Source organism: Pristiophorus japonicus, chromosome 11 (assembly GCF_044704955.1).
Source record: "Pristiophorus japonicus isolate sPriJap1 chromosome 11, sPriJap1.hap1, whole genome shotgun sequence".
Taxonomy (NCBI): domain Eukaryota; kingdom Metazoa; phylum Chordata; class Chondrichthyes; family Pristiophoridae; genus Pristiophorus; species Pristiophorus japonicus.
The window spans coordinates 175,250,173-175,277,339 of NC_091987.1; the positions used below are offsets into that span (position 1 = coordinate 175,250,173).

At 47.5% G+C, this 27,167-nt stretch overlaps 1 protein-coding gene across 1 annotated transcript in view; it reads left to right on the forward strand.

Annotated features, from left to right (window-relative positions):
• Positions 1–27,167, forward strand: part of kirrel3a (kirre like nephrin family adhesion molecule 3a) — a 267,820-nt gene that overhangs the window by 120,531 nt on the left and 120,122 nt on the right. Inside the window, exon 5 of the mRNA XM_070892817.1 lies at positions 2,117–2,267. Coding sequence (XP_070748918.1) covers positions 2,117–2,267 — 151 coding nt within the window. The remainder of the gene's footprint in view (positions 1–2,116; positions 2,268–27,167) is intronic.

A 27,167-nucleotide genomic window follows, 5' to 3' on the forward strand; every position in this document is an offset into this window, starting at 1 on the left:
ATTTTCCAAATCTCTGGAGCCTACTATCAGCAAGGGCAGACATTGACGACGAGGTCCAACACCGCCTCCAGTGCGCCAGCGCAGCCTTTGGTCATCTGAGAAAGAGGGTGTTCGAAGACCAGGACCTCAAATCTGGCACCAAGCTTATGGTCTACAGGGCTGTAGTGATACCCGCCCTCCTATATGGCTCAGAGACGTAGACCATTACAATAGACACCTCAAAGCGCTGGAGAAATACCACATCACTGCCTCCGCAAGATCCTGAAAATCCACTGGGAGGATAGACACACCAACGTCAGTGTTCTCAATCAGGCCAACATCCCCATCTTCAAAGCATTGACCACACTCGACCAGCTCCGTTGGGCGGGCCACATCGTCCACATGCCCGACACGAGACTCCGAAAGCAACGCTCTACTTGGAACTCCTACACAGCAAGCGAACCCCAGGTGGGCAGAGGAAACGTTTCAAGGACACCCTTAAAACCTCCTTGATAAAATGCAACATCCCCACCGACACCTGGGAGTCCCTGGCCAAAGACTGTCCTAAATGGAGGAAGAGCATCCGGGGGGGCGCTGAGCACCTCGAGTCTCGTCGCCGAGAGCATGCAGAAACCAAGCGCAGACAGCGGAAGGAGGGTGCAGCAAACCAGACTCGATTTTGAGGGACTGCCGATGATGATGGTGCTGGGATATAATTATTGTGATATTGCAGAGTTTCTCAGTGCACACATCATAAAGGAAAATAAAATGAAGACATGCATTTCTATAGTGTTTTTCATGACCTCAGGATGTCCCAAAGCGCTTTACAGCCAATGAAGTACTTATTTGAAGTGTAGTCACTGTTGCAATATAGGAAACGCGGCAGCCAAATTGTGCATAGCAAGCTCCCAAAATTAGCAATGAAATAAATGACCAGATAATCTGGTCTAGTGAGGTTGGTTGAGGGATAAATATTGGCCAGGAAACTCCCCTGCTCTTCTTCGGAAAAGTGCCATGGGATATTTTACATTCACCTGAGAGGAAAGACGTTACATCTCATCTGAAAGATGGCACCTCCGACACTTCAGCACTCCCTCTGTACTGCGCGGGAATGTCAGCACGGCTAATGGGCTCAAGTCTCTGGAATGAGTCTTGTAATAATCTGGGCAGAGTGTAAAATGAATAAAGGACACAATCCCAAAATTAGGATCCTGATTGTCACTGAGACATATTATGAAACTTTATATTTCTTTTCAATTAAGTTGAATTTTGTTTAGCTTTCCAGTCAAGCTGGCACCAATGATTGTGAGCTGCTCCAGGGCTCTCTGCTCTTGATGCACTTCCAAGGTTTTTCCTCATCTTTTAAACCCTTTGAGCTAAACTTTCCTTTCTTTTTCGGCAAGTTCTCGGCGATTTTCTTGGTGGTACAGCTGTTTTCCCGACCGGCGAAAGTATCCCCTTTTGTTTTTCAATGGTACCGCCCATATCTGAAAACGCCTGGTGGAACCAAACCGCCGATGTGCACCGCCGAGAAAATTGCCAGGGTGTAAGTTTTGTCTCAACGGAAGCCTGTCCATATCGCCGAGGGAACCGCCCTGTGAAAGCTGCTTAAACAGGGTGGTAAGTGAGTACTCTGCAAAGAAAGGTAAGTTAAAGATTCTTTATTTATGTTTTCTTTTATTTTAAAATAGCGATTATCTGTAAAAGTGTCTTGGGAATGTTCTTTAACTTTTATTTTGTGAAATTTTTTTTAAGTTTCCCCCCCTCCCTAGGCCCAACCGCAGCCTGGGACAAAATTTTTTACAAACGACCCATTTTACTTAGTTTCCCATTAACCGCCGAGAAAACCGCCGACAATAAAGTTGCAAGGCCCATTTTCTCGTCGGGCGATTAGTTTTAATTAGTTTAAACATAGAAGTGGAAATTTTCGCCAGCGTTACTTACCAAATGTTAGCAGTTTCTCAGGCGGGCAATCGGGCGTTGAGGGGCTCTCGGCAAAGTCCAGCCCTTTGCTGACAGACTCGATTACGCACTCAAGTCTCACTGAGTGAGTTTGTGAACTCATGACCTTCTGACTTGGGAGCGAGAGTGCTACCAACTGAACCAGGGCTAACACTGGAATTGCTTTCTCCCACAGAGGCTCCTGAAGGACGGCAAGCGAGAGAGCATCGTCAGCAGCTTGCACATCCCACCGTCTGAAATCGAGAATGGGCAGCGCATCACTTGTCGGGCGAAGAACGCAGCAGTCCCAGAAGGGAGGGAGGCTGAGGTCACAATCGATATCCAACGTGAGTTGTGTCTTCCACTCTATGGGTTGGATTTTCGGTTGCCTAATCCCTCAGTTAGCGGCCAGAGGGGGAGTTAAGGCGAGCGTCAGAGCGCAGATTTAGCGCCCCAATGGAAAATTCATTAGAGGCTCACCAGGGGCGCAATCCATTAGCGCCTGGCTACTGACGATTGCTCCGATGCTGACATATTCCTGGTGCAACTTGCACACTTGCATCCCGGTCGGTAAATTTGGTCCGTGCGCCTCATTGAGCGCCCGCCAATAACACCATCTGGAGAAACAGTGGGTCCAGGCTTGCAGAGTCGCTAACTGGTGGCTACCTCAGTCAGTGCAACGTTTGCACACAGCACAGTGCGTGAGCCTCCCAGTTTTCAGACAGACATAAGAGTGCAGGTTGAAAACAAGTGATTTTGAAAACTTTAATGGGTGCATTGCTATGTTGCGCTTTTAAGTCTCGGCTTTTCCCAGCATCTGATTTGGAGTTCCGCGCATGGCTCTGCAAAATACACCGACCTGGTATGCAACGGCTGCTACCTTCAGGGATCAGTGGACCTACACTCCAAGATCCCTTAGTTCCTCTACACTTCTCGCTGTTCTTGCATTTAATGTGTATTCCCTTGCCTGTTAGCGCTCCCCAAATGCATGACCTCACACTTCTTCCGATTGAATTCCATTTGCCACTGTTCTGCCCATATGACCAGTTCATTGATTGGTACTACCTCAATTCTCAGTGTGCTACTGAAAATATCCACAAAGGCATTATATAAAGCCATGGCCATCTCTGTTAGCACTCTCGGATAAACAAACCAATTTTTCTATCGAAAGCAATTTTAATGTCAAGCCCTTTTACCCTATCTGGAAATAAAAACAGAAAATGCTGGAAATATTCAGCGGGTCAGGCAGCATCTGTGGAGAGAGAAACAGAGTTAACGTTTCAGGTCAATGACCCTTCGGCAGAACTGGAAAAAGTTAGAGATGCAACAGATTTTAACCAAGTGTAGGGGCAGGGAAAGGGGGAGTGGAGGAAAGAACAAGGTCTGTGATAGGGTGGAAGACAGAAGAGATTAAGAGACAAAAGGGTTGATGGTACAAGGCAAAAGGAGATGGTAATGGGACAAGTTAAGAATCAAAAGATCAGTCCAGATAGGGTGTAAATGGAGATGGAAGAATCATCAACAGCTGCTGGGGGAAAGAAAGAAAAAAGAGTAAATAAAGAGGGTCAGAGGTTTTGGTCTGAAATTGTTGAACTCTATGTTGAGTCCAGACGCTGTAAAGTGACTAAACAAAAGATGAGGTGATGTTCCTCGAGCTTTCGTTGAGCTTCGTTGGAACAACGTACGAGGCCGAGTGGGAGTGGGAGTGGAACAGAGAATTAAAATGACAGGTGACCGGATGCTCAGGGTCACACTTACGGACTGAACGGAGATGTCCTGCAAAGTGGTCATCCAACCTGCGTTTGGTCTCCCCAATGTAGCGGAGACTGCATTGTGAACAGCGAAATTGAAAGAAGTACAAATAAATCGCTGTTTCACCTGGAAGGAGTGTTTGGGGCCCTGGACAGTGGGAAGGGAGGAGGTAAAAGGGAAGGTGTTGCACCTCCTGCGCTTGCACGGGAAGGTGCCGTGGGAAGGGGAGGGGGTGCTGGGGGTGACTGCGGAATGGACCAGGGTGTCGCAGAGGGAGCAGTCCCTTCAGAATGCTGAGAGGGGAGGGGAGGGGAAGATGTGATTGGTGGTGAGATCACGCTGGAGGTGACGGAAATTGCAGAGGATGATCCATTGACCATGGAGGCTGATGGAGTGAAAGGTGAGGACAAGGGGAACCTGGTTCTGGAAGGGAGGGAAAGGGGTGAGAGAAGATGTGCGTAGAACAGACACGGTCAAGGGCCACGGCAACCATGGTCGAGGGGAATCCTCGGTTGAGGAAACAGGAAGACCAATCGGAAGTACTAGTATGGAAGGTGGTGTCATCAGAACCGATTCAATGGAGATGGAGAAACTGGGAGAATGGATTGGAGTCCTTACAGGATGCGGGGTGGGAGGAAGTATAGTCCAGGTAGCTGTGGGAGTCAGTGAGCTTATAGTGGATACTGGTTGATTGCCTATCCCCAGAGATGGAGACAGAGAAGTCGAGGAAGGGAAGGGAAGAGTCGGAGATGGACCATGTGAAGGCGAAGGAAGGGTGGAAATTGGAAGCAAAGTGAATGAAATTTTCTAGTTCAGGGCGTGAGCAGGAAATGGCACTGATACAGTCATTAATGCACCGGACAAAGAGGTGAAGGAGGGGAGCCGAGTAAGACTGGAACAAAGAATGTTTCACATATCCCACGGAAAAGCAAGTATATCTAGGTCCCATGTGGGTTCCCATAGCAACACCTTTAATTTGGAGGAAGTGAGTGGAGTTAAAGGAGAAGTTGTTCAATGTGAGAACTAGTTCAGCCAGGTGGAGGAGGGCGGTGGTGGATGGGGACTGGTTGGGCCTCTGCTCTGGTGGGGGATGGAAGTATAGAGAGATTGGATGTCCATGGTGAAAAGGAGACGGTTGGGGCCAGGAAACTGGAAACTGTTAAAGTGACGGAGGGCATCGGGGGAGTCATGGATGTAGGTGGGAAGAGACTGGACAAGGGGAGAAAAAATAGAGTCGCGATAGGAAGAAATAAGTTCCATTGGGGCAAGAACAGGTTGAAACAATGGGTCTACCAGGGCAGTCCTGTTTGTGGATCTCGAGAAGGAGGTAGAAGCGGGCTGTGATGAGGTTGGTGGCTGTGGAGGGAAGATCTCCAGAGGTGATGAGGTCAGTGACGGTCTGGGAAATGATAGCTTGATGTTCGGTAGTGGGGTCATGGTCCAGGGGGAGGTGGAAGAAGGTGTCACTTTAATTCTCTCCTCCATCCCGGCTCCACAGCCACCAACCTCATAGTTTCAGCCTGTTCTTGCTCATGGAACTGATTTCTATGGATTTTTGTTTCGTATGATGGTCATAAGGCAAATCAAATGTCAATATCTAAGTCAAATATCCAGTTGTAACAGTGTGGATATCCTGTAGGCTGCCTGCGAATTTCAACTGAGGGCAGTGTTCGATGATGTGCTCCAGGGTCTGATTAGGAGCCCCACAGTCGCATGATGGGGATGCTTTAATCTTCCACCTACGGAGAAGGTGGCAGCATCTACCATGACCGGTTCTGAGGCAGTTGATGGTTGTCCACTGTTTGCGAGGAAGGTTTGATCCTGTGGGGTCCTCGATAAGGAATCTTCCAAGCATTTCGCCATTGGACATCAAGACTAAGGAGAGATCACTGAAGGGCTTTGGACTTGAGAGAGGCAGCTTGGATCGGCATGTGTTTGCTGGTGTAGCAGTTGCATTCTCTGGAGACGGCATATTCACGGTGTAGGTGTGGTGGTGCAATGTTTGCAAGCACGGGGAACCAAGGTGTTGGTGTCGATAAAAGCGTACCGGTGATAATTCTCACAGCAGAATTCAACTGGATATCGACGGATTTAACATGCGGATTTGAAAGCCATGCCGGAGAGCAGTACTCCGCTGTAGAGTACACTAGGGCGAGTGCTGCCATACGGAGGGTTTGAGCGTCTGCTCCCCATGTGGACCCGGCGAGTCTCTGGATCAAGTTGACCCTACTCTTTCATTTCTTCCCAAGGTTCTGGAAATGCTGTCTATACGACTGGGTGTGATTGAGCATAACTCCTAAATAGGAGGGTTTTTAAAAGATCTTCTCAGTTAAAAACACATATATGAGGCTGGATTTCCGGCTTTGATGTTTTTGGGGCGGTAATGGCGGCGGAGCGGTAAAGTTAGCGCCCGGGAACAGTTTGCGCCTCAGTCATCAAAATTGGGCAGCGCTAAGTCAAGGGGCGCAGCACTAAAGGAGGCCTTGTACACCTCTCTTGGGCGCTAGCAGAGGAAACCAGGCCGGGAGCGCTCCGCGAGATGCCTGGGGGGGCGAGGGAAAAACAAAACCTAAAAGAAAAGCCACAAAAACATTCCTAAAACGTTGTCCACACCACAACACAAATCACAAAACAAATTAAAAGAAAAAACAATCACACTTACCTTCGGAGTCCATTACTTATCTCTCCGCTGTCGGTATCGCTGGACCGCCCTGATTTCCCAGACAGTCAGTGCGGGGCGCGCTGCGGGGCGGATGGGTCGGGCAAGAGTCAAAACTCGCGCCGGTGTCGTAACCAGGGGCGTTGCACACTGAGCGCAGCTCTTCCGGGCGGTGCTGCTCCGCGCCACCGCTAAACCGGACCCGAGGCTGACCGCCCACCCAGAACACCTCACCCCCGCCATTGCCGCTGCTGCTGGGCAAAAAACGGAGCAGAGAGTAGCTGAAAATCCGCCCCATGGTATCTGCTGAAATCTTCCGCTATTCCTTAGGCATTATCTATAGCCAACCTGAACATCTTGTAATACTCCTACTTATTCCATCGTTGAGCTTTGACTCATAACATCAGCAAATCCTGCCTTCCTAATGTCCTATTTTATACAATCTGCCTTTCTAAATCCACTTTAGCTTTCTCAATACATTTTCTTATTAACAGTGATTGCTTTTAGTACCTTTCTCTACCCGGTTGACTGCTATTCCATGTATAGTTCCTAAAATACTCTTTTTGAGTGCCGCTTGTTGAATGATCTCTCCACAAAGCCTTCGCAGCTTCCTCACATTGTGGACTTGTTTGCTTATTAGAGGGATATATAACAGTTCTTTTCCTTTTAGTATTTGATTCTTCTGCACTCAGTCAGCCTGCACCCAGCTCACTCCCCTAGGTAACCACTGTTAAGCCTCCGCTCATTTCTTTTTAAAATGTGGAAATAGCTGTCGAGGTGTCAGCTGTGGCTCAGTGGGTAGCTTTCTCACCTCTGCGTGAGTAGCTTGTAGGTTCAAGTCCCACTCCAGAATCCAGGCTGACACTGCGGTGCAGTACTGAGGGAGCGCTGTACAATTGGAGGTGTTGTCTTTTGCATGAGACATTAAACTGAGGCCCCTGTCTGCCCTCTCAGTTGAAAACAAAAGTGTTATGTATTAATGCTTGGGGGTCACCAGACACCAGAGGGCACCGCAGTCAGAGGTCATCAGGCTGTACGCATGTGGCATGTGTGCTTGGTCACCTGTATATAAGCTGTGTGTCTTTGTCAAGCTGGCTGGAATAAAGATAGATCAGGTTGCACCTAAGTGAGTTTACAGTAACTAGACTCTTGAGTCATTACAATTGGCGACGAGGTAATTTAAGAACCTTCGCATGCACAATGGGCATGTTTGGAACCCTGGAGAGATTCATGGAGGGCGAGGATTGGGTGGATTTTGTTGACCGCCTGGATCAGTATTTTGTGGCCAACGGCATGGAGGAGAGGCCTACGCAGTTAAGCACAGCGCAGTTCTCCTCACCGTTTGTGGTCTGAAAATTTACGGCCTCGTGAAGAATCTTCTCTCGCTGTACATCCGGCGGAAAAAGTGTACAAGGAATTGTGGACATTGGTGGGTAACCATCTGAAGCCAAAAGTGGGGATCATCATATCTCGCTACCGTTTCTATATGTATGTTCATGCTGAGAGCCAGGACATGTCGGGATTGTCGCCAACCTGCGACGTCTTGCTGAGCCGTGTAAGTTCGGGAACGTGCTGGAAGACATGCTGCGTGATGTCTTCGTGATCGGCATCAACCACGATGCGATCCTCAGGAAGCTGTTGGCTGCAGAGACACTGGATTGAAAAAGGTCATCACGACTGCCCAGGCATGCATGACGACGGATGATAATTTGAGGCAGATATCATTGACACGTTGGAGTTCCACGGCATGTACTGTAAACAAGATGGCGTCGTCTTCGGGCAGAGCTGCTTACGCAAAACCTGCCGCTGCTCAGAGCCCTCCAACTGGTTTGAACCAGATTTCACCCCGGTGGTGTTGTGGGGGCAATCATTGGCCTCATCGGTGTCGGTTTAGACAATACTCATGCAATGGATGTTCGAAAGTGGGGCATCTTCACAGGATGTATCCACAACGGAGCGAGTGTGGTGCGGCTCAACACGTGGTTGATGAGAACCAGTTCAGTGATGGCCCGGATACACAACCCAAGGTGAATGGACAGTATTCGTTCTTGAGCAAGAGCCAGCCGATAGTCATTAATGTGAAACTGAATGGTGTGCCTATATCAATGGAGCTGGACACAGGTGCGAGCCAGTCAATAATGAGCCAAAGGTCAGTGGGATACTAAGGCTGCAAAACCAAAGCTGAGTCCTGTCATGTATTCAACCAGCATTGTAACCCATGTATAATCTGACCTAAGTTGTACACTGTGAGAACACTGACCACTAGGTGGTGAACTTGTGGTGTACTGGCCTGGAGTCCGGGTTTATGTGAATCACTACCTTGGCCCCCATGAAAGTGCCAATGCCATGTTGAAATAATGAGTCAAATTTGTCCAGGATCTGTGAGCATGATACTCGCTCCACAGAGGAAATTGCATTGACATCGCCCCATTTCCAGTTCATGACAGCAAGCCAACTCCTTCCCAGTAGTGCGGGACCGTCCCCTGGGACAATCCAGAGTGGCAGTCTTTTCTCCGAATCTTTGTGGGTCACGACTACCGTGGCGCTGCCGAGCACCGGAATGATCTGCTTTGTGTAAGTCCGTAGCTATGCGTCAATCGACGATAATTTTGGCCTCCTGGCCTTGGACGCCCACAACTTTTCAAACTGTTTGATACCCATCTGTCTGGCCCTCGTGTCCAGCTCCATTGATACTGGGATGCCATTGAGGAGCACTTTCATCATTATCAGTGGCGTCCTGGTGTATTAGTCAGATTATTTTTGGGATACAATTCTGGTTGAACAACCGGAGCCCCAACTCAGGCACTCTACAAGGGAGCGTAAACCACCAGAGAGACTCAACCTGTGATCCCAATAAGACTTTGAGGGGGAGGTGATGTCATGTATTCAACCAGCATTGTAACGCATGTATAATCTGACCTAAGTTGTACACTGTGAGAACACTGACCACTAGTTGGATAACTTGTGGGAGACACTCCTAACCTAGACCTTCAGATATAAAAGGGGAAACTCCACCCACTTCCTGCACTTGAGTGCTAAGGAATAAAGGACAGGTCACAGACTGACCTTCTCTCAAGCATGGGCCTCGTGTGCATTTATACTGTATAGTAAGGACGTATCAAGTCCAGTCAATGCCAGGTTGCGTACTTACACTAAAAAACTCATACTGGTGCTCGGCAGTGCACCAATTGAGGTGTCATATGACGGTGTGGTTCACGAGCTACCATTATGGATCGTCCCAGGTAATGGTGCAACACTGTTCGGCAGGAATTGGCTCGAGAAAATCAAGCTGAACTGGAATGATGTCAAGATGTTGTCCTCGGTGGATGATACTTCGGTGTGCTCAAGTATTGAAAAAGTTTCCTTCTTTGTTTGAACCGGGCATTGGCAGATTCACCTGGACTCCAATGCAAGGCCTGTCTATCACAGAGCTCGGTCTGTTCCGTACATGATGAGGGAGAAGGTTGAAATTGAGCTTGACAGACTTCAGAGTGAAGGGATCATATCACCAGTCGAGTTTAACGAATGGGCTAGTCCCGTTGTTCCTGTGTTGAAGAGTGATGGCACTGTCAGGATTTGTGGCGACTACAAGGTTATGATAAACCGATTTTCGAAACAGGATCAGTATCCGTTATCGAGGGCTGGATGACCTGTTCGCCATACTAGCTGGTGGAAAATTGTTCACGAAACTGGATCTGACGTCAGCCTATATGACACAGGAGCTTGTCGACACTTCGAAGAAACTCATCTGCATCAACACCCATAAAGGACTATTCATCTACAACAGGTGTCCTTTTGGGATTCGTTCGGCTGCAGCCATATTTCAGAGGACTATGGAGAGTTTACTGAAGTCCATTCCTAGAACTGTCGTGTTTCAAGATGACATTCTGGTCACAGGTCGTGACACTTCTGAACATCTGTACAATCTTGAAGATGTCCTACAGCGTCTAGATAAAGTGGAACTCAGGCTGAAATGCTCGAAGTGTGTAATTATGGCACCTGAAGTCGAATTCCTCGGGAGGAAGATTGCTGCTGATGGCATCAGGCTCACTGATTCGAAAACTGAGGGCATCAAAAATGTACCCAGGCCTCAGAATGTGACGGAGCTGCATTCGTTCCTTGGGCTACTTAACTATTTTGGTAATTTCTTATCCAGACGGAGCACTTTACTAGAGCCACTGCATGTGTTACTAAGAAAAGGCGAACTGGGTCTGGGGTGTGTCTCAAGATAGAGTCTTTCAGAAAGTCAAGAATCTGCTATGTTCAAACAAGTTGCTTGTTCATTATGATCCGTGTAAGTGTCTTGTATTGGCCTGTGATGCTTCATCATATGGGGTTGGCTGCGTATTCTAACAAGCAAATGAATCGGGCAAGCTACAATCTGTTGCGTATGCTTCGAGAAGTCTGTCTAAAGCGGGAAGAGGATGAGCTGTCCATTCAGTCAGACTGTTTACTGTGGGGTAATCGTGTAATCATGCTGAAGGTAGAGAAAAATTTGTACGTGAACTTCATAGCACTCATCCTGGTATTGTCATGATGAAGTCCATTGCTGGGTCTCATGTATGGTGGCCTGGAATTGACTCTGGTCTGGAATCATGCATGCATCAGTGCAACACTTGCATGCAGCTAAGTAAAGTACCAGTGGAATCTCCGCCGAGTCTTTGGTCGTGGCCATCCAAACCATGGTCGAGGATCTACATTGATTTTGCAGGCCTGTTCCTAGGAAAGATGTTTTTTGTTGTTGTAGATGCATATTCTAAATGGATAGAGTGTGTTATTATGTTATCCAGCACGTCTTCAGCTACCATTGAGAGCCTTCGCATCATGTTTACTACTCATGGTTTGCCTGACATTGTTGTGAGCGACAACGGATCTTGCTTCACAAGTCTTGAGTTCCAGGAGTTCATGAAATTCAATGGCATCAGATATGTGAGATCAGCTCCATTCAAACCTGCTTCTAATGGTCAAGCAGTGCGGGCCATTCAAATGATCAAGCAAAGTATGAAACGTGTAACTCAGGATTCACTGCAGAGACGGTTGTCATGTATATTACAGGTCAAGACCTCATATATGCTTACTGGGGTTCCTCCTGCTGAACTACTGATGAAAAAAAATCTCAAGACCAGGCTTTCTCTTGTTCATCCTGATTTGAATGATCGTGTTTAAAACAGATGTCAAAGTCAGCAATGGTGTCATGATCGTGTTGCCGTGTATTGTGACATCTCGGTCAACGATCCGGTTTATGTACTGAACTATGATCAAGGTCCAAACTGGATCACCGGCTCAGTTACAGCCAAGGAGGGTAACAGAGTGTTTATTGTCGTGCTCAAGAATGGGCAAACATGCAGGAAACACCTTGAACAGGTTAAACTGCGGCACACGGATGAACTGGAACCAGTGAGGAAGATACAGTCAGTGCCCAACCAACCATTGTTCACTCATCAGAAGACTCTGCTGTCATTACTGACTCTGAACCTTCAGTCTCTGATGTGGTCATAACCACTCCCATCAGATCGGCTACTCAGCCCTCAGTCTCAACGGACTCAGAATGCTCGCCTAGTGCCAAAGTTGAACTGAGGCGATCAACTCGTGAGAGGAAAGCCCCAGACCGTCTTAATTTGTAAAAAGACTGTTGTTAAGATTTTAAAAGGGGGATATTGTCAGAGGCGGTGCGGTCGGAGGTCATCGGGCTGTACGCATGTGGCATGTGTGCTTGGTCACCTGTATATAAGCCATGTGTCTTTGTCAAGCTGGCACTCTTGGGCTGGAATAAAGATTGATCAGGTTGTACCTGAGTGATTTTACAGTAACCAGACTCTTGAATCATTACAAAAAGATCCCATGGCACTATTTCAAAGAAAGTCAGGCGAGGTCTTCCCAGTGACCTGTTCAATATTTATCCCTCAACCAACATCACTAAAACAGATTATCTGGTCATTTTCTCATTGCTGTTTGTGGGAGCTTGCTGTGCGCAAATTGTCTGCCGCATCCTACATTACAACAGTGACTACACTTCAAAATGTACTTAATTCATGAAATATAAATGCTTTTGTTCATTTCTTTTTAAAATGTTCAGTTAGCAGCCTACTGTCCCAAAATTTACTGCAGCCTTGTATTTTATGCTTTATAATTGAGTGTTATGAACATGCAAGTCACTCCCACAATTCCTGCCCCAGCTGAGTGTAGCTAACTCGGCACAGTCTGACGGTTAACCCTTCACCTGATGCTAATCCAGCTCCCTCACACTGTCACTCAGTAACCCCTCTTCCCCAGTGCCCTGTGTCAGTGACTGTATCTCTACTGATGCTAATCCAGCTCCTTCACACTGTCACTCAGTAACCCCTCCTCCAGTGCACTGTGTCAGTGACTGTATCTCTACTGATGTTAATCCAGCTCCCTCACACTGTCACTCAGTAACCCCTCCCCCAGTGCCCTGTGTCAGTGACTGTATCTCTACTGATGTGGCCGAGGAGCTCCTCCCGGAGTCACAGTGCAGATTTCGTCCCCTACGGGGCACAACGGGCATGATCCTTGCAGCGCGACAGCTGCAGGAAAAATGCAGGGAGCAGTGCCAGCCCTTATACATGGCCTTCTTCAACCTTACAAAGGCCTCTGACACTGTCAACCGCGAGGGTCTATGGAGCATCCTCGTCCGTTTCGGATGCCCTCAAAAGTTCGTCAACATCCTTCGCCTGCTCCACGACGACAACGGATTCGTTACAGACCCAATCCATGTCCGGACCGGGGTCAAACAGGGCTGCGTCATCGCTCCAACCCTCTTCTCAATCTTCCTCGCTGCCATGCTCCACCTCACAGTCAACAAGCTCCCCGCTGGAGTGGAACTAAACTACAGAACCAGTGGGAAGCTGTTTAACCTTCGCCGCCTCCACACCAGGTCCAAGACCACCCCAACCTCTGTCATCGAGCTACAGTACGCGGACGACGCCTGCGGACTCCAGAATATAGTCGACGTATTTACTGAGGCATACAAAAGCATGGGTCTTAAGCTAAACATCTGTGAGACAAAGATCCTCCACCAGCCTGTCCTCACTGCACAGCACTGTCTCCCAGTCATCAAGAACAACGGCGCGGCCCTGGACAACGTGGACCATTTCCCATACCTCGGGAGCCTCTTATCAACAAAGGCAGACATTAATGAGGAGATTCAACACCACCTCCAGTGCGCCAGCGCAGCCTTCAGCCGCCTGAGGAAAAGAGTGTTCGAAGACCAGGCCCTCAAATCTACCACCAAGCTCATGGTCTACAGGGCTGTAGTAATACCCACCCTCCTCTATGGCTCAGAGGCATGGACCATGTACAGTAGATATCTCAAGTTGCTGGAGAAATACCATCAACGATGCCTTCGCAAGATCCGACAAATCCCCTTGGAGGACAGACACACCAAGATTAGCGTCCTCAACCAGGCCAACATCCCCGCATTGAAGCCCTGACCACACTTGAGCAGCTCCACTGGGCAGGCCACCTTGTCCGTATGCTAGACACGAGACTCCCAAAGCAAGCGCTCTACTCGGAACTCCTTCATGGCAAACGAGCCAAGGGTGGACAGAGGAAACTGCCTCCCTGATAAAGTGCGGCATCCCCACTAACACCTGGGAGTCCCTGGCCAAAGACTGCCCTGAGTGGAGGAAGTGCATCTGGAAGGGCGCTGAGTGCCTCGAGTTTCATCACCGAGAGCATGCAGAAAACAAGCGCAGGCAGCGGAAGGAACGCGCGGCAAACCTGTCCCACCCTCCCTTACCCTCAATGACTCTCTGTCCCACCTGTGATAGGGACTGTGACTCTCGTTTTGGACTGTTCAGCCACCTAAGGACTCATTCTAAGAGTGGAAGCAAGTCTTCCTCGATTCCGAGGGACTGCCTATGATGATGACTGATGTTAATGCAGCTCCCTCACATTGTCACTCAGTAACCCCCTTCCCCCCTCCCCCCGCCCCAGCGCCCTGTGTCACTGACTGCATCTCGACTGATGTTAATCCAGCTCCCTCAAACTCTCACACAGTAAGCCCCTGCCAAACTGTTCTACTAATGATGCTATCAGTATTTATTGTTAAGACTTTACAAGTAATTATTTGACCTGATTTCTGACCTGAATTTTACGAATGAGTGTAACAGCTGCTCAGTGTGTGGCATAGGCATGAGCTCAGTGATCAGCAGCGTGATTCCGTCCAATGATCAGAACACAAGAGATAAGAATGTCCATCTGTTTCTTGCCCTCCGATGTGAGTTTCTTTTTCAACTGCTGTACAATTCACTTTCATTTGATGGGTTTCTGGAATATTTCTGGTAAGTTTTGGCCCTTGGGAAATGTGTTGATTAAAAAAACAGCAGAAGTTGCTCTCAGCTCAATGTCAGTGGATGAAAATGTATTGGACCCTGACTTCATAAATGTGTGGGACTGTGAACACAGTGGAACAAGGAGCGCAGAACATAAGAATTAGGAGCAGGAGTAGGCCATTCTGCCCCTCGAGCCTGCTCCGCCATTCAATAAGATCATGGCTAATCTTCTACCTCAACTCCACTTTCCTGCACTATCCCCATATCCCTTGATTTCCTTAATATCCAAAAATCTATCGAACTCTTTCTTGAATATACTCAAAAGACTGAGCCTCCACAGCCCTCTGGGGTACAGAATACCAAGGATTCACCACCCTCAGAGTGAAAAAGTTTCTCCTCATCTCAGTCCGAAGTAGCCGACCCCTTATTCTGAGACTGTGACCCCCTGGTTCTAGACTCCTCAGCCAGGGGGAAACATCCTCCCTGGATCTACCCTGTCAAGCCCTGTAAGAATTTTGTATGTTTCAACTCATTCTTCTAAACTCTGGAAAATTAGGCCGAGTCTACTCAATCTCAGAAAGATGAAGGAAGAATGAGTGTGGACTTTGCCAGTGAGGAGGGAGATGTGGCTCATTTATTTGGGAAATGGTAAGCCAAGTGAAGAGGGATGAGAGAACGCATCGAGGGATTTGGGCCTAGATTCCCCTCCTCCTGCTCAAGGAAGCTGTGGCCGGATTTTGACCCCCACCGTGACCCTGAAGCATTGTTCCGGACCGATGATCATCACCCACAGGGCACGCTCCCAGCAGGATCCCCATTGCCAGGAGGGAGCACGGAAATGCCGGGGAGGAAGATACACGCATAACAGCAGCAGCAGAGCAGAGGCACGAGCTCCATGGGGCAGTAGAGCTCCAGAGAGGTAAAGATGGAATTTGCTTTTTGATCTTGGACCTGTCTGTGGACTAGAAAAGGGAAAGCCTTAGGTGAGGGAGAGTGGGCCATTACTGGGACCTCTCTCTGACTAAAGGGGATTTATAAGAACATAAGAAATAGGAACAGGAGTAGGCCATATGGCCGCTCAAGCCTGCTGTGCCATTCAATAAGATCATGGCTGATCTGATCATGGACTCAGCTCCACTTCCCTGCCCGCTCCCCATAACCCCTTATCACCTTATCGTTTAAGAAACTATCTATTTCTGTCTTAAATTTATTCAATGTCCCAGCTTCCACAGCTCTCTGAGGCAGCGAATTCCATAGATTTACAACCCTCTGAGCAAAGAAATTTATCCTCATCTCTGTTTTAAATGGGCGGCCCCTTATTCTAAGATCATGCCCTCTAGTTCTAGTCTCGCCCATCAGTGGAAACATCCTCTCTGCATCCACCCTGTCAAGCCCCCTCATAACCTTATATGTTTAGGAGGTGTAATGTATGCCCCTATGAGTATGCTCACAGCGACCCAGAGAAGCTCAAATATGTGGCTGGGAAGTTGCTTTCCTGAAAAACTTCCTTCACCTTTTAAAATTCAAATTGTATTTTGTGGCTGGTTAGCTCAGTTGGTTAGAGCGTGGTGCTAATAATGCCCAATTCGTGGGTTCACTCCCCGTTTGTGCCCTTTGAAAACTTCCATAATTGTACAAAAATAGTTGAAGAGCTGTTGAATTAATTGTGAGTGGCTTAGCCAGTCATGTGCTATTCATAAGACTCAATAAAACCCCAGCCAGTTGGGTTTGGGCGATCCACAATGAGGCAGGTCGTTGTGAGCCTGGTGGATGAACTGGTAACGTGCAGTGTGATTGTTAAACCTTTGCTGACAAACCAACTAGTTCTTGATAGCAATGTGTTGCAATGAATTCCTAAGCAAAGAACCCATGAAGCAAATACATTACAGGAGGCTTCCTGTCATTACCCTTGTCCTGGCTATCTCCGGGGTCAGTGGTTTTTCCAAGCCCAGCCCCCATCCATTGTGGCGGAGCAGCCTTACCTGCTGGGATGAAGCGGCAGGAAATTTAGGTTTGGGCAGAGATGCAGCAGTAGACCTCACTGCCCAAATTTCCTTAATTTTCTTCCACAAGGCTACCTGATTTCAGAAAACCCGTCCCCAATTGTTCCAGCTGGGAGTGTTTTCATGGAGCCCATCCATCTCTTCCTGACCTTCAATGGCATCACGGTCATTGAGTCCTTCACCATCAACATCTTGGGAGTCACCAGTGACCAAAAGCTTAATTAACATTGTGGCAACAAGGGCAGGGCAAAGGCTGGGTACTCGATGATGAGTGGCTCACGTGATGAAACGTGATGGCATATTCAACACTCAGGTGCAGCAGCAAACAGCACTCAAGAATCTTGAAGTTATCCTGCACAGCGCAGTTCAATTGATATACCCTCCTGCCACTCATTATGCACCGCCTCCACCATTGGTGTGCTGTGACTGCAGTACGTATAATCTACAGGACACACTGCACCAACTCGCCAAAGTTATTTTGACAGCACCTCCCTCCCCTGCGACCTCCAACACCGTGAAGAACAAAAGCTGCAATATCATGGGAGCACCATCTCTAAGTTCTCCTCCACGTCCCACACAATCTGACTTTTTTTTTTTATTCGTTCCAGGATGTGGGCATCATTGGCAAGGCCAGCATTTATTGCCCATCCCTAATTGCCCTTGAGAAGGTGGTGGTGAGCTGCCTTGTGGTGAAGGTGATCCCACAGTGCTGTTAGGGAGGGAGTTCCAGGATTTTGACGCAGTGACGATGAAGGAACAGCGATATATTTCTAAGTCAGGATGGTGAGTAACTTGGAGGGGAACTTGCAGATGATGGTGTTCCCATGCGCCTGCTGCCCTTGTCTTTCTAGGTGGTAGAGGTCGCAGGTTTGGGAGGTGGATATTTATTGCCGTTCCTTCATTATCAATGAGTCAGTATCCTGGAATTCCCTTCCTAACACCATTGTGGGAGCACCATCAGTACAAGGGCTGCAGTGGTTCAAGGAGAAGGCTTCTCGTGGCAACCAGGAATGGACCATTTGTCACCCACATTCTCAGAACAAATAAAAACAAATTACTTTTGAAGTGTAGTCAGTGTTGTCATGTAGGGTAACCAATTTGCACACAGCAGGTGTGAACAACATTGAAGTAATGAACAATTAATGTTTTGTGGTGTTGATTAAGGGAAGGATGCTGGCCATAAAACTGGGAGAACTTCCTGTTCTTCTTTGAAAAATTGCCATGGAATCTTTGACATCTCTCCAAACAGGCAGACGGAGCCTCGGTTTAATGTTTCATCCAAAAGACGGCACCTCCGACACTGCAGCACTCCCTCAGTACGGCACTGAGTGTTGGCCTAAATTTATGTCCTGAAGTCCTGGAGTTAGGTTTGACCCCATGATCTCCTGACTCAGAGCCGAGAGTGCTACAGAGAGAGGATTACAATGAAAAGGTGTATCTGTGGCTCAGAAGATAATGGAACGGTTCCCAGTTGGAAAAGACCATCTGGAACAGCCAAAGATCAGTTGATGGGACTGTGAAAAAACTTGGACGGAAGAGAGCTTCTGCAATTGGCCAAGATAAGAAACATAGAAACATAGAAAATAGGTGCAGGAGTAGGCCATTCGGCCCTTCGAGCCTGCACCGGCATTCAATGAGTTCATGGCTGAACATACAACTTCAGTACCCCATTCCTGCTTTCTCGCCATACCCCTTGATCCCCCTAGTAGTAAGGACTACATCGAACTCCTTTTTGAATATATTTAGTGAATTGGCCTCAACAACTTTCTGTGGTAGAGAATTCCACAGGTTTACCACTCATCTCGGTCCTAAATGGCTTACCCCTTATCCTCAGACTGTGACCCCTGGTTCTGGACTTCCCCAACATTGGGAACATTCTTCCTGCATCTAACCTGTCTAAATCCGTCAGAATTTTAAACGTTTCTATGAGATCCCCTCTCATTCTTCTGAACCCCAGTGAATACAAGCCCAGTTGATCCAGTCTTTCTTGATATGTCAGTCCCGCCATCCCAGGAATCAGTCTGGTGAACCTTCACTGCACTCCCTCAATAGCAAGAATGTCCTTCCTCAAGTTAGGAGACCAAAACTGTACACAATACTCCAGGTGTGACCTGAGCATCGGTGGCAGTCGGGAGCAGCGTCGAGGAGGTCCGTTGGTGAGGCCTATAAAAGGCACAGCAGGGAGTCCGGGGCCCAGTGTCGGCGGCAGTCTGGAGCAGCGTCGAGGAGGTCCGTTGAGGCCTATAAAAGGCACAGCAGGGAGTCTGGGGCCCAGCGTCGGCGGCAGTCGAGAACAGCGTCGAGGAGGTCCGTTGGTGAGGCCTATAAAAGGCACAGCAGGGAGTCCGGGGCATAGCGTTGGCATTAATCGGGAGCAGCGTCGAGGAGGTACGTTGGTGAGGCCTATAAAAGGCGTACTTGTGCAGCTACAGGGAGAAGGCAAAAAAGAAGTAGAAAGAAACAGAAAGGTGACGTCACAGCCAAGGGGGTAAGTGATTGGCTGGTTATTGGTGAGTAGCTTTTCTTTTTCTTTTTTTTTATATCAGTCAGTAACTTTTAACATTGTTGTTGCCAATTTAAGTGTATCTAAGGGTTAAGTCATGGCAGGGGAGCTCAGTCACGTGATATACTCCTCCTGTACCATGTGGGAACTCGGACACTTCCGGTGTCCCTGACGACTACGTGTGCGGGAAGTGTATCCGCCTCCAGCTCCTGACGGACCGCGTTGCGGAATTGGAGCTGAGGGGTGGATTCACTCTGGAGCATCCACGATGCTGAGAATGATGTGAGTAGCACGTGTAGCAAGTTGGTCGTACCGCAGGTGCAGGGTGCACAGCCAGCTAGGGAATGGAAGACCAGCAGGAAGAGTAGTGCAAGGAAGGTAGTGCAGGGGTCCCCTGTGGTCATCCCCCTGCAAAACAGATACACTGCTTTGAGTACTGTTGAGGGGGATGACTCATCAGGGGAGGGCAGCAGCAGCCAAGTTCATGGCACCGTGGCTGGCTCTGTTGCACAGGAGGGCAGGAAAAAGAGTGGGAGAGCGATAGTGATAGGGGATTCAATTGTAAGGGGAATAGATAGGCGTTTCTGCGGCCGCAACCGAGACTCCAGGATTGTATGTTGCCTCCCTGGTGCAAGGGTCAAGGATGCCTCGGAGCGGGTGCAGGACATTCTAAAAAGGGAGGGAGAACAGCCAGTTGTCGTGGTGCACATTGGTACCAACGACATAGGTAAAAAAAGGGATGAGGTCCTACGAGACGAATTTAAGGAGCTAGGAGCTAAATTAAAAGGTAGGACCTCAAAAGTAGTAATCTCGGGATTGCTACCAGTGCCACATGCTAGTCAGAGTAGGAATCGCAGGATAGCGCAGATGAATACGTGGCTTGAGCAGTGGTGCAGCAGGGAGGGATTCAAATTCCTGGGGCATTGGAACCGGTTCTGGGGGAGGTGGGACCAGTACAAACCGGACGGTCTGCACCTGGGCAGGACCGGAACCAATGTCCGAGGGGGAGTGTTTGCAAGTGCTGTTGGGGAGGAGTTAAACTAATATGGCAGGGGGATGGGAACCAGTGCAGGGAGACAGAGGGAAATGAAAAGGAGACAAAAGCAAAAGACAGAAAGGAGATGAGGAAAAGTGGAGGGCAGAGAAACCCAAGGCAAAGAACAAAAAGGGCCACTGAACAGCAAAATTCTAAAAGGACAAAGGGTATTAAAAAAACAAGCCTGAAGGCTTTGTGTCTTAATGCAAGGAGTATCTGTAATAAGGTGGACGAATTAACTGTGCAAATAGATGTTAACAAATATGATGTGATTGGGATTACAGAGACGTGGCTCCAGGCTGATAAGGGCTGGGAACTCAACATCCAGGGATATTCAACATTCAGGAAGATGGAATAAAAGGAAAAAGAGGTGGGGTAGCATTGCTGGTTAAAGAGGAGATTAATGCAATAGTTAGGAAGGACATTAGCTTGGATGATGTGGAATTTATATGGGTAGAGCTGCAGAACACCAAAGGGCTGAAAACGTTAGTGGGAGTTGTGTACAGACCTCCAAACAGTAGTAGTGATGTTGGGGAGGGCATCAAACAGGAAATTAGGGGTGCATGCAATAAAGATGCAGCAGTTATAATGGGTGACTTTAATATGCACAAAGATTGGGCTAGCAAAACTGGAAGCAATACGGTGGAGGAGGATTTCCTGGAGTGCATAAGGGATGGTTTTCGAGACCAATATGTCGAGGAACCAACTAGGGGGGAGGCCATCTTAGACTGGGTGTTGTGTAATGAGAGAGCATTAATTAGCAATCTCGTTGTGCGAGGCCCCTTGGGGAAGAGTGACCATAACATGGTGGAATTCTACATTAGGATGGAGAATGAAACAGTTAATTCAGAGACCATGGTCCAGAACTTAAAAAAGGGTAACTTTGAAGGTATGAGGCGTGAATTGGCTAGGATAGGTTGGCAAATAATACTTAAGGGGTTGACTGTGAATGGGCAATGGCAGACATTTAGAGATGGCATGGAAGAACTACAACAATTGGACATTCCTGTCTGGCGTAAAAATAAAAAAGGGAAGGTGGCTCAACCCGTGGCTATCAAGGGAAATCAGGGATAGTATTAAAGCCAAGGAAGTGGCATACAAATTGGCCAGAAATAGCAGCGAACCCGGGGACTGGGAGAAATTTAGAACTCAGCAGAGGAGGACAAAGGTTTTGATTAGGGCAGGGAAAATGGAGTACGAGAAGAAGCTTGCAGGGGACGTTAAGACGGATTGCAAAAGTTTCTATAGATATGTAAAGTGAAAAAGGTTAGTAAAGACAAACGTAGGTCCCCTGCAGTCAGAATCAGGGGAAGTCATAACGGGGAACAAAGAAATAGCAGACCAATTGAACAAGTACTTTGGTTCGGTATTCACTAAGGAGGACACGAACAACCTTCCGGATATAAAAGGGGTCAGAGGGTTGAGTAAGAAGGAGGAACTAAAGAAAATCCTTATTAGTCGGGAAATTGTGTTGGGGAAATTGATGGGATTGAAGGCCGATAAATCCCCAGGGCCTGATGGACTGCATCCCAGAGTACTTAAGGAGGTGGCCTTGGAAATAGCGGATGCATTGACAATCGTTTTCCAACATTCCATTGACTCTGGATCAGTTCCTATCGAGTGGAGGGTAGCCAATGTCACCCCATTTTTTAAAAAAGGAGGGAGAGAGAAAACAGGGAATTATCGACCAGTCAGCCTGACCTCATTAGTGGGTAAAATGATGGAATCAATTATTAAGGATGTCATAGCAGCGCATTTGGAAAGAGGTGACATGATAGGTCCAAGTCAGCATGGATTTGTGAAAGGGAAATCATGCTTGACAAATCTTCTGGAATTTTTTGAGGATGTTTGTAGTAGAGTGGACAAGGGAGAACCAGTTGATGTGTTATATTTGGACTTTCAGAAGGCTTTCGACAAGGTCCCACACAAGAGATTAATGTGCAAAGTTAAAGCACATGGGATTGGGGGTAGTGTGCTGACATGGATTGAGAACTGGTTGTCAGACAGGAAGCAAAGAGTAGGAGTAAATGGGTACTTTTCAGAATGGCAGGCAGTGACTAGTGGGGTACTGCAAGGTTCTGTGCTGGGGCCCCAGCTGTTTACATTGTACATTAATGATTTAGACGAGGGGATTAAATGTAGTATCTCCAAATTTGCGAATGACACGAAGTTGGGTGGCAGTGTACAGCTGTAGTAACACATCCCTGCCCCTGTACACAAATCCCCTCACTATGAGGACCAACATGCCATTTGCCTTCTTAACCTCCTGCTGTACCTGCATGCCAACCTTCAATGACTGATGTACCATGACACCCAAGTCTCGTTGCACCTCCCCTTTTCCGAATCTGTCACCATTCAGATAATAGTCTGTCTCTCTGTTTTTACCACCAAAGTGGATAACCTCACATTTATCCACATTATACTTCATCTGCCATGCATTTGTCCACTCACCTAACCTATCCAAGTCACTCTGCAGCATCATAGCATCCTCCTCGCAGCTCACACTGCCACCCAACTTAGTGTCATCCACAAATTTGGAGATACTACATTTAATCCCCTCGTCTAAATCATTAATGTAGAGTGTAAACAGCTGGGGCCCCAGCACAGAACCTTGCAGTACCCCACTAGTCACTGCCTGCCATTCTGAAAAGTACCCATGTACTCCCAATCTTTGCTTCCTATCTGCCAACCAGTTCTCAATCCACGTCAGCACACTACCCCCAATCCCATGTGCTTTAACTTTGCACATTAATCTCTTGTGTGGGACCTTGTCGAAAGCCTTCTGTAAACCAAATACACCACATCAACTGGTTCTCCCTTGTCCACTCTACTGGAAACATCCTCAAAAAATTCCAGAAGATTTGTCAAGCATGATTTCCCTTTCACAAATCCATGCTGACTTGGACCTATCATGTCACCTCTTTCCAAATGCGCTGCCATGACATCCTTAACAATTGATTCCATCATTTTACCACTACCGATGTCAGGCTGACCGGTCTATAATTGCCTGTTTGCTCTCTGCCACCTTTTAAAAAAAGTGGGGTTACATTGGCTACCCTCCACTCCATAGGAACTGATCCGGAGTCTGAGGAATGTTGGAAAATGACTGTCAATGCATCCGCTATTTCCAAGGCCACCTCCTTGAGTACTCTGGGATGCAGACCATCACGTCCTGGGGATTTATCGGCCTTGAATCCCATCAATTTTCCCAACACAATTTCCCGCCTAATAAGGATTTCCCTCAGTTCCTCCTTCTTACTAGATCCTCTGACCCCTTTTATATCCGGAAGGTTGTTTGTGTCCTCCTTAGTGAATACCGAACCAAAGTACTTGTTCAATTGGTCTGCCATTTCTTTGTTCCCAGTTATGACTTCCCTGATTCTGACTGCAGGGGACCTACGTTTGTCTTTACTAACCTTTTTCTCTTTACATATTTATAGAAGCTTTTGCAGTCCATTTTAATGTTCCTTGCAAGCTTCTTCTCGTACTCTATTTTCCCTGCCCTAATCAAACCCTTTGTCCTCCTCTGCTGAGTTCTAAATTTCTCCCAGTCCTCAGGTTCACTGCTATTTCTGGCCAATTTGTATGCCACTTCCTTGGCTTTAATACTATCCCTGATTTCCCTTGATAGCCACGGTTGAGCCACCTTCCCTTTTTTATTTTTACGCCAGACAGGAATGTACAACTGTTGTAGTTCATCCATGCGTCTCTAAATGTCTGCCGTTGCCCATCCACTGTCAATCCCTTCAATATCATTCGCCAATCTATCCTAGCCAATTCATGCCTCAAAGCTTCAAAGTTACCCTTCTTTAACTTCTGGACCATGGTCTCTGAATTAACTGTTTCCTTCTCCATCCTAATGTAGAATTCCACCATATTATGGTCACTCTTCCCCAAGGGGCCTCGCACAACGAGATTGCTAATTAATCCTCTCTCATTACACAGCACCCAGTCTAAAATGGCCTCCCCACTAGTTAGTTCCTTGACATATTGGTCTAGAAATCCATCCCTTATGCACTCCAGGAAATCCTCCTCCATCGTATTGTTTCCAGTTTGGTTCGCCCAATCTATATGCATATTAAAGTCACCCATTATAATTGCTGCACCTTTATTGCATGCACCCCTAATTTCCTGTTTGATGCCCTCCCCAACATCACTAGTACTGGTTGGAGGTCTGTACACAACTCCCACTCGTGTTTTCTGCCCTTAGCTATTCCGTCGCTCCACCCATACCGATTCCACATCATCCAAGCTAATGTCTTTCCTTACAATTGCATTAATTTCCTCTTTAACCAGCAATGCCACCCTGCCTCCTTTTCCCTTCTGTCTATCTTTCCTAAATGTTGAATACTATTGGATGTTGAGTTCCCAGTCTTGGTCACCCTGGAGCCATGTCTCCTTGATGCTAACCACATTGTATCCGTTAACTGATATCTGCACAGTTAATTCGTCTACCTTATTCTGAACACTCCTCGCATTGAGGCACAGATCCTTCAGGCTTGCCTTTTTTAGACACTTTGACCCTTTAGAATTTTGCTGTAAAGTGGCCCTTTTTGTTTTTTGCCTTGGGTTTCTCTGCCCTCCCCTTTTACTCATCTCCTTTCTGTCTTTTGCTTCTGTCTCCATTTTGCATCCCTCTGTCTCCCTGCATTGGTTCCCATCCCCCTGCCATATTAGTTTAACTCCTCCCCAGCAGCATTAGCAAACACTCCCCCTTGGACATTGGTTCCGGTCCTGCCTAGGTGCAGACCGTCCGGTTTGTACTGGCCCCATCTCCCCAAAACCGGTTCCAATGCCCCAGGAATTTGAATCCCTCCCTGCTGCACCACTGCTCAAGCCACGTATTCATCTGAGCTATCCTGCGATTCCTACTCTGATTAGCACGTGGCACTGGTAGCAATCCCGGGATTACTACTTTTGAGGTCCTACTTTTTAATTTAGCTCCTCGCTCCTTAAATTCGTCTCTTCGGACCTCATCCCATTTTTTACCTATATCGTTGGTACCAATGTGCACCATGACAACTGGCTGTTCACCCTCCCTTTTCAGAATATCCTGCACCCGCTCCGTAACATCCTTGACCCTTGCACCAGGGAGACCACATACCATCCTGGAGTCTCGGTTGTGTCCGCAGAAACGCCTATCTTTTCCCGTTACATATTAATCCCCTATCACTATCGCTCTCCCACTGTGTGACAGTGAGATCATGTAGTGTTTACAGCCAGCCTGTTTATTAAATAGAATTCTCATCCATGCCTTTGCTACCTCTAGCCTCGATTACAATGGTCTCCGTGCACCTTCCGTAAACATCAGCTCATCCAGAAGTCTGTTGCCCGCATCCTAACTTGCACCAAGTTATGTGGCTCAGTGTCAAATTTTGCTTGATAACTTACCTGTGAAGTGCCTCTGGATGTTTTACTAAGTTAAAGTCGCTATATAAATGCAAGTTGTTGTTTGATTCTTGTTTACATGGCCTCGCCCCTCCCTATCTCTGTCATCTCCTCCAGCCTCACAACCCCCCGAGATGTCTGCACTCCTCTAATTCTTCCCTCTGGAGCATCCCTGATTATAATCGCTCCACCATTGGTGGCCGTGCCTTCAGTTGCCTGAGTTCCAAGCTCTGGAACTCCCTCCCTAAACCTCTCTACCTCTCTTTCCTCCTTCAAAATGCTCCTTAAAACCTTTGACCAAGCTTTTGGTCACCTGCGCTAATTTCTACTTATGCGGCTCGGTGTCAAATATTGATCGCATAATTCTCCTGTGAAGCGCCTCGGGATGTTTCACTACGTTAAAGGCGCTCTATAAATGCAAGCTGTTGTTGTTGATGTTTATGTGACTGACCCATTGTGCATTGAAGTGATCCCAGGAAGGGTAGCAGCTCATCAGCCAAAGCACGCTGCTGATATTTAAGTTTGCTGGCACTGTGATGAAGTTGCTGTAGTGGAAGGGGTTACAGTAACCTGATGAGCCTTGAATGCCTACCTCCATCCCTCAGTGTTACAACAAAACTCTTATGCAATAATTATGCAGAGTGGAATTATTCAGAGACCGTGCGGCCCACTGGGCTCCTGGCACATTATTAGCTTGTGGTGCAGTGAATCGCTATGTGATCAGAGGGGGAATCTATCTTCTGAGTAACTGTTTAATATTAATGGCAAACAGATGTCAAATAGGACCACTGGGGGTGAGAGACAGAGAACCATCTGGCAGCTAGAAAAATTTAAATACTGCGTGAAAGCCAATTCCTGGCAAAAAATCTGGGATTGTACTGTCGGCACCTTTAGGAATGCTGTAAATATGGGTCTTGATAAAGTGCTCGAGCTTCTTTAATAGACGTTTAATAGATTGAACTTGTTAGGACTATCAGACCTGATTGCTTTGCATAATTGCTTCTTCAAAGGAAATTAGTCCCTTAAATGCCATTTTTTTTTTTAACTTTCTTCTGCAACTTTCGCTCCCGTTTCCACAAAGCTTACTGGGATACAGTAGCACAGGCTACTGTATCACATGGTAGTGTGCGCAGTGGTCGCCAGCAGGCTGATCAGCACTGGGTGGCAGCACAGCACAGCCTAATGCAGTTCTCACCTCATGCCCATAAGTAGGCATCCACAGTGGGTAGGCCCAGATTCGCACCAGGAGTCGTGGGAGCCCCTACCTGTGTAGTAGCGGGGCTGGATCAGTCTGGGAGTAGGCTGGATCAGTCTGGGACCATGCTGGATCAGTCTGGGACCAACGGGGATGGATCAGTGTAGTATGTGAAGCAATATTAATTTTGTGCCTGTCGGTGGTGTAGGGGTTTAAAATTGAGTCCTGAGTTTCTGAAATGGCCAGCATTCCATTCTTCAGCATTAGAAACAAGACTCACCAAAATAAAATGATTTGCGTGTGAAGTTTCAGTCATGGAATGGTTGCCACGGCCTCTCCCTCAGAAATCATTATTCCTTAGACTTAACCTAACCATTACTTTCCAGCGTCCACTAAACGCTGTAACCAGGGAATTAT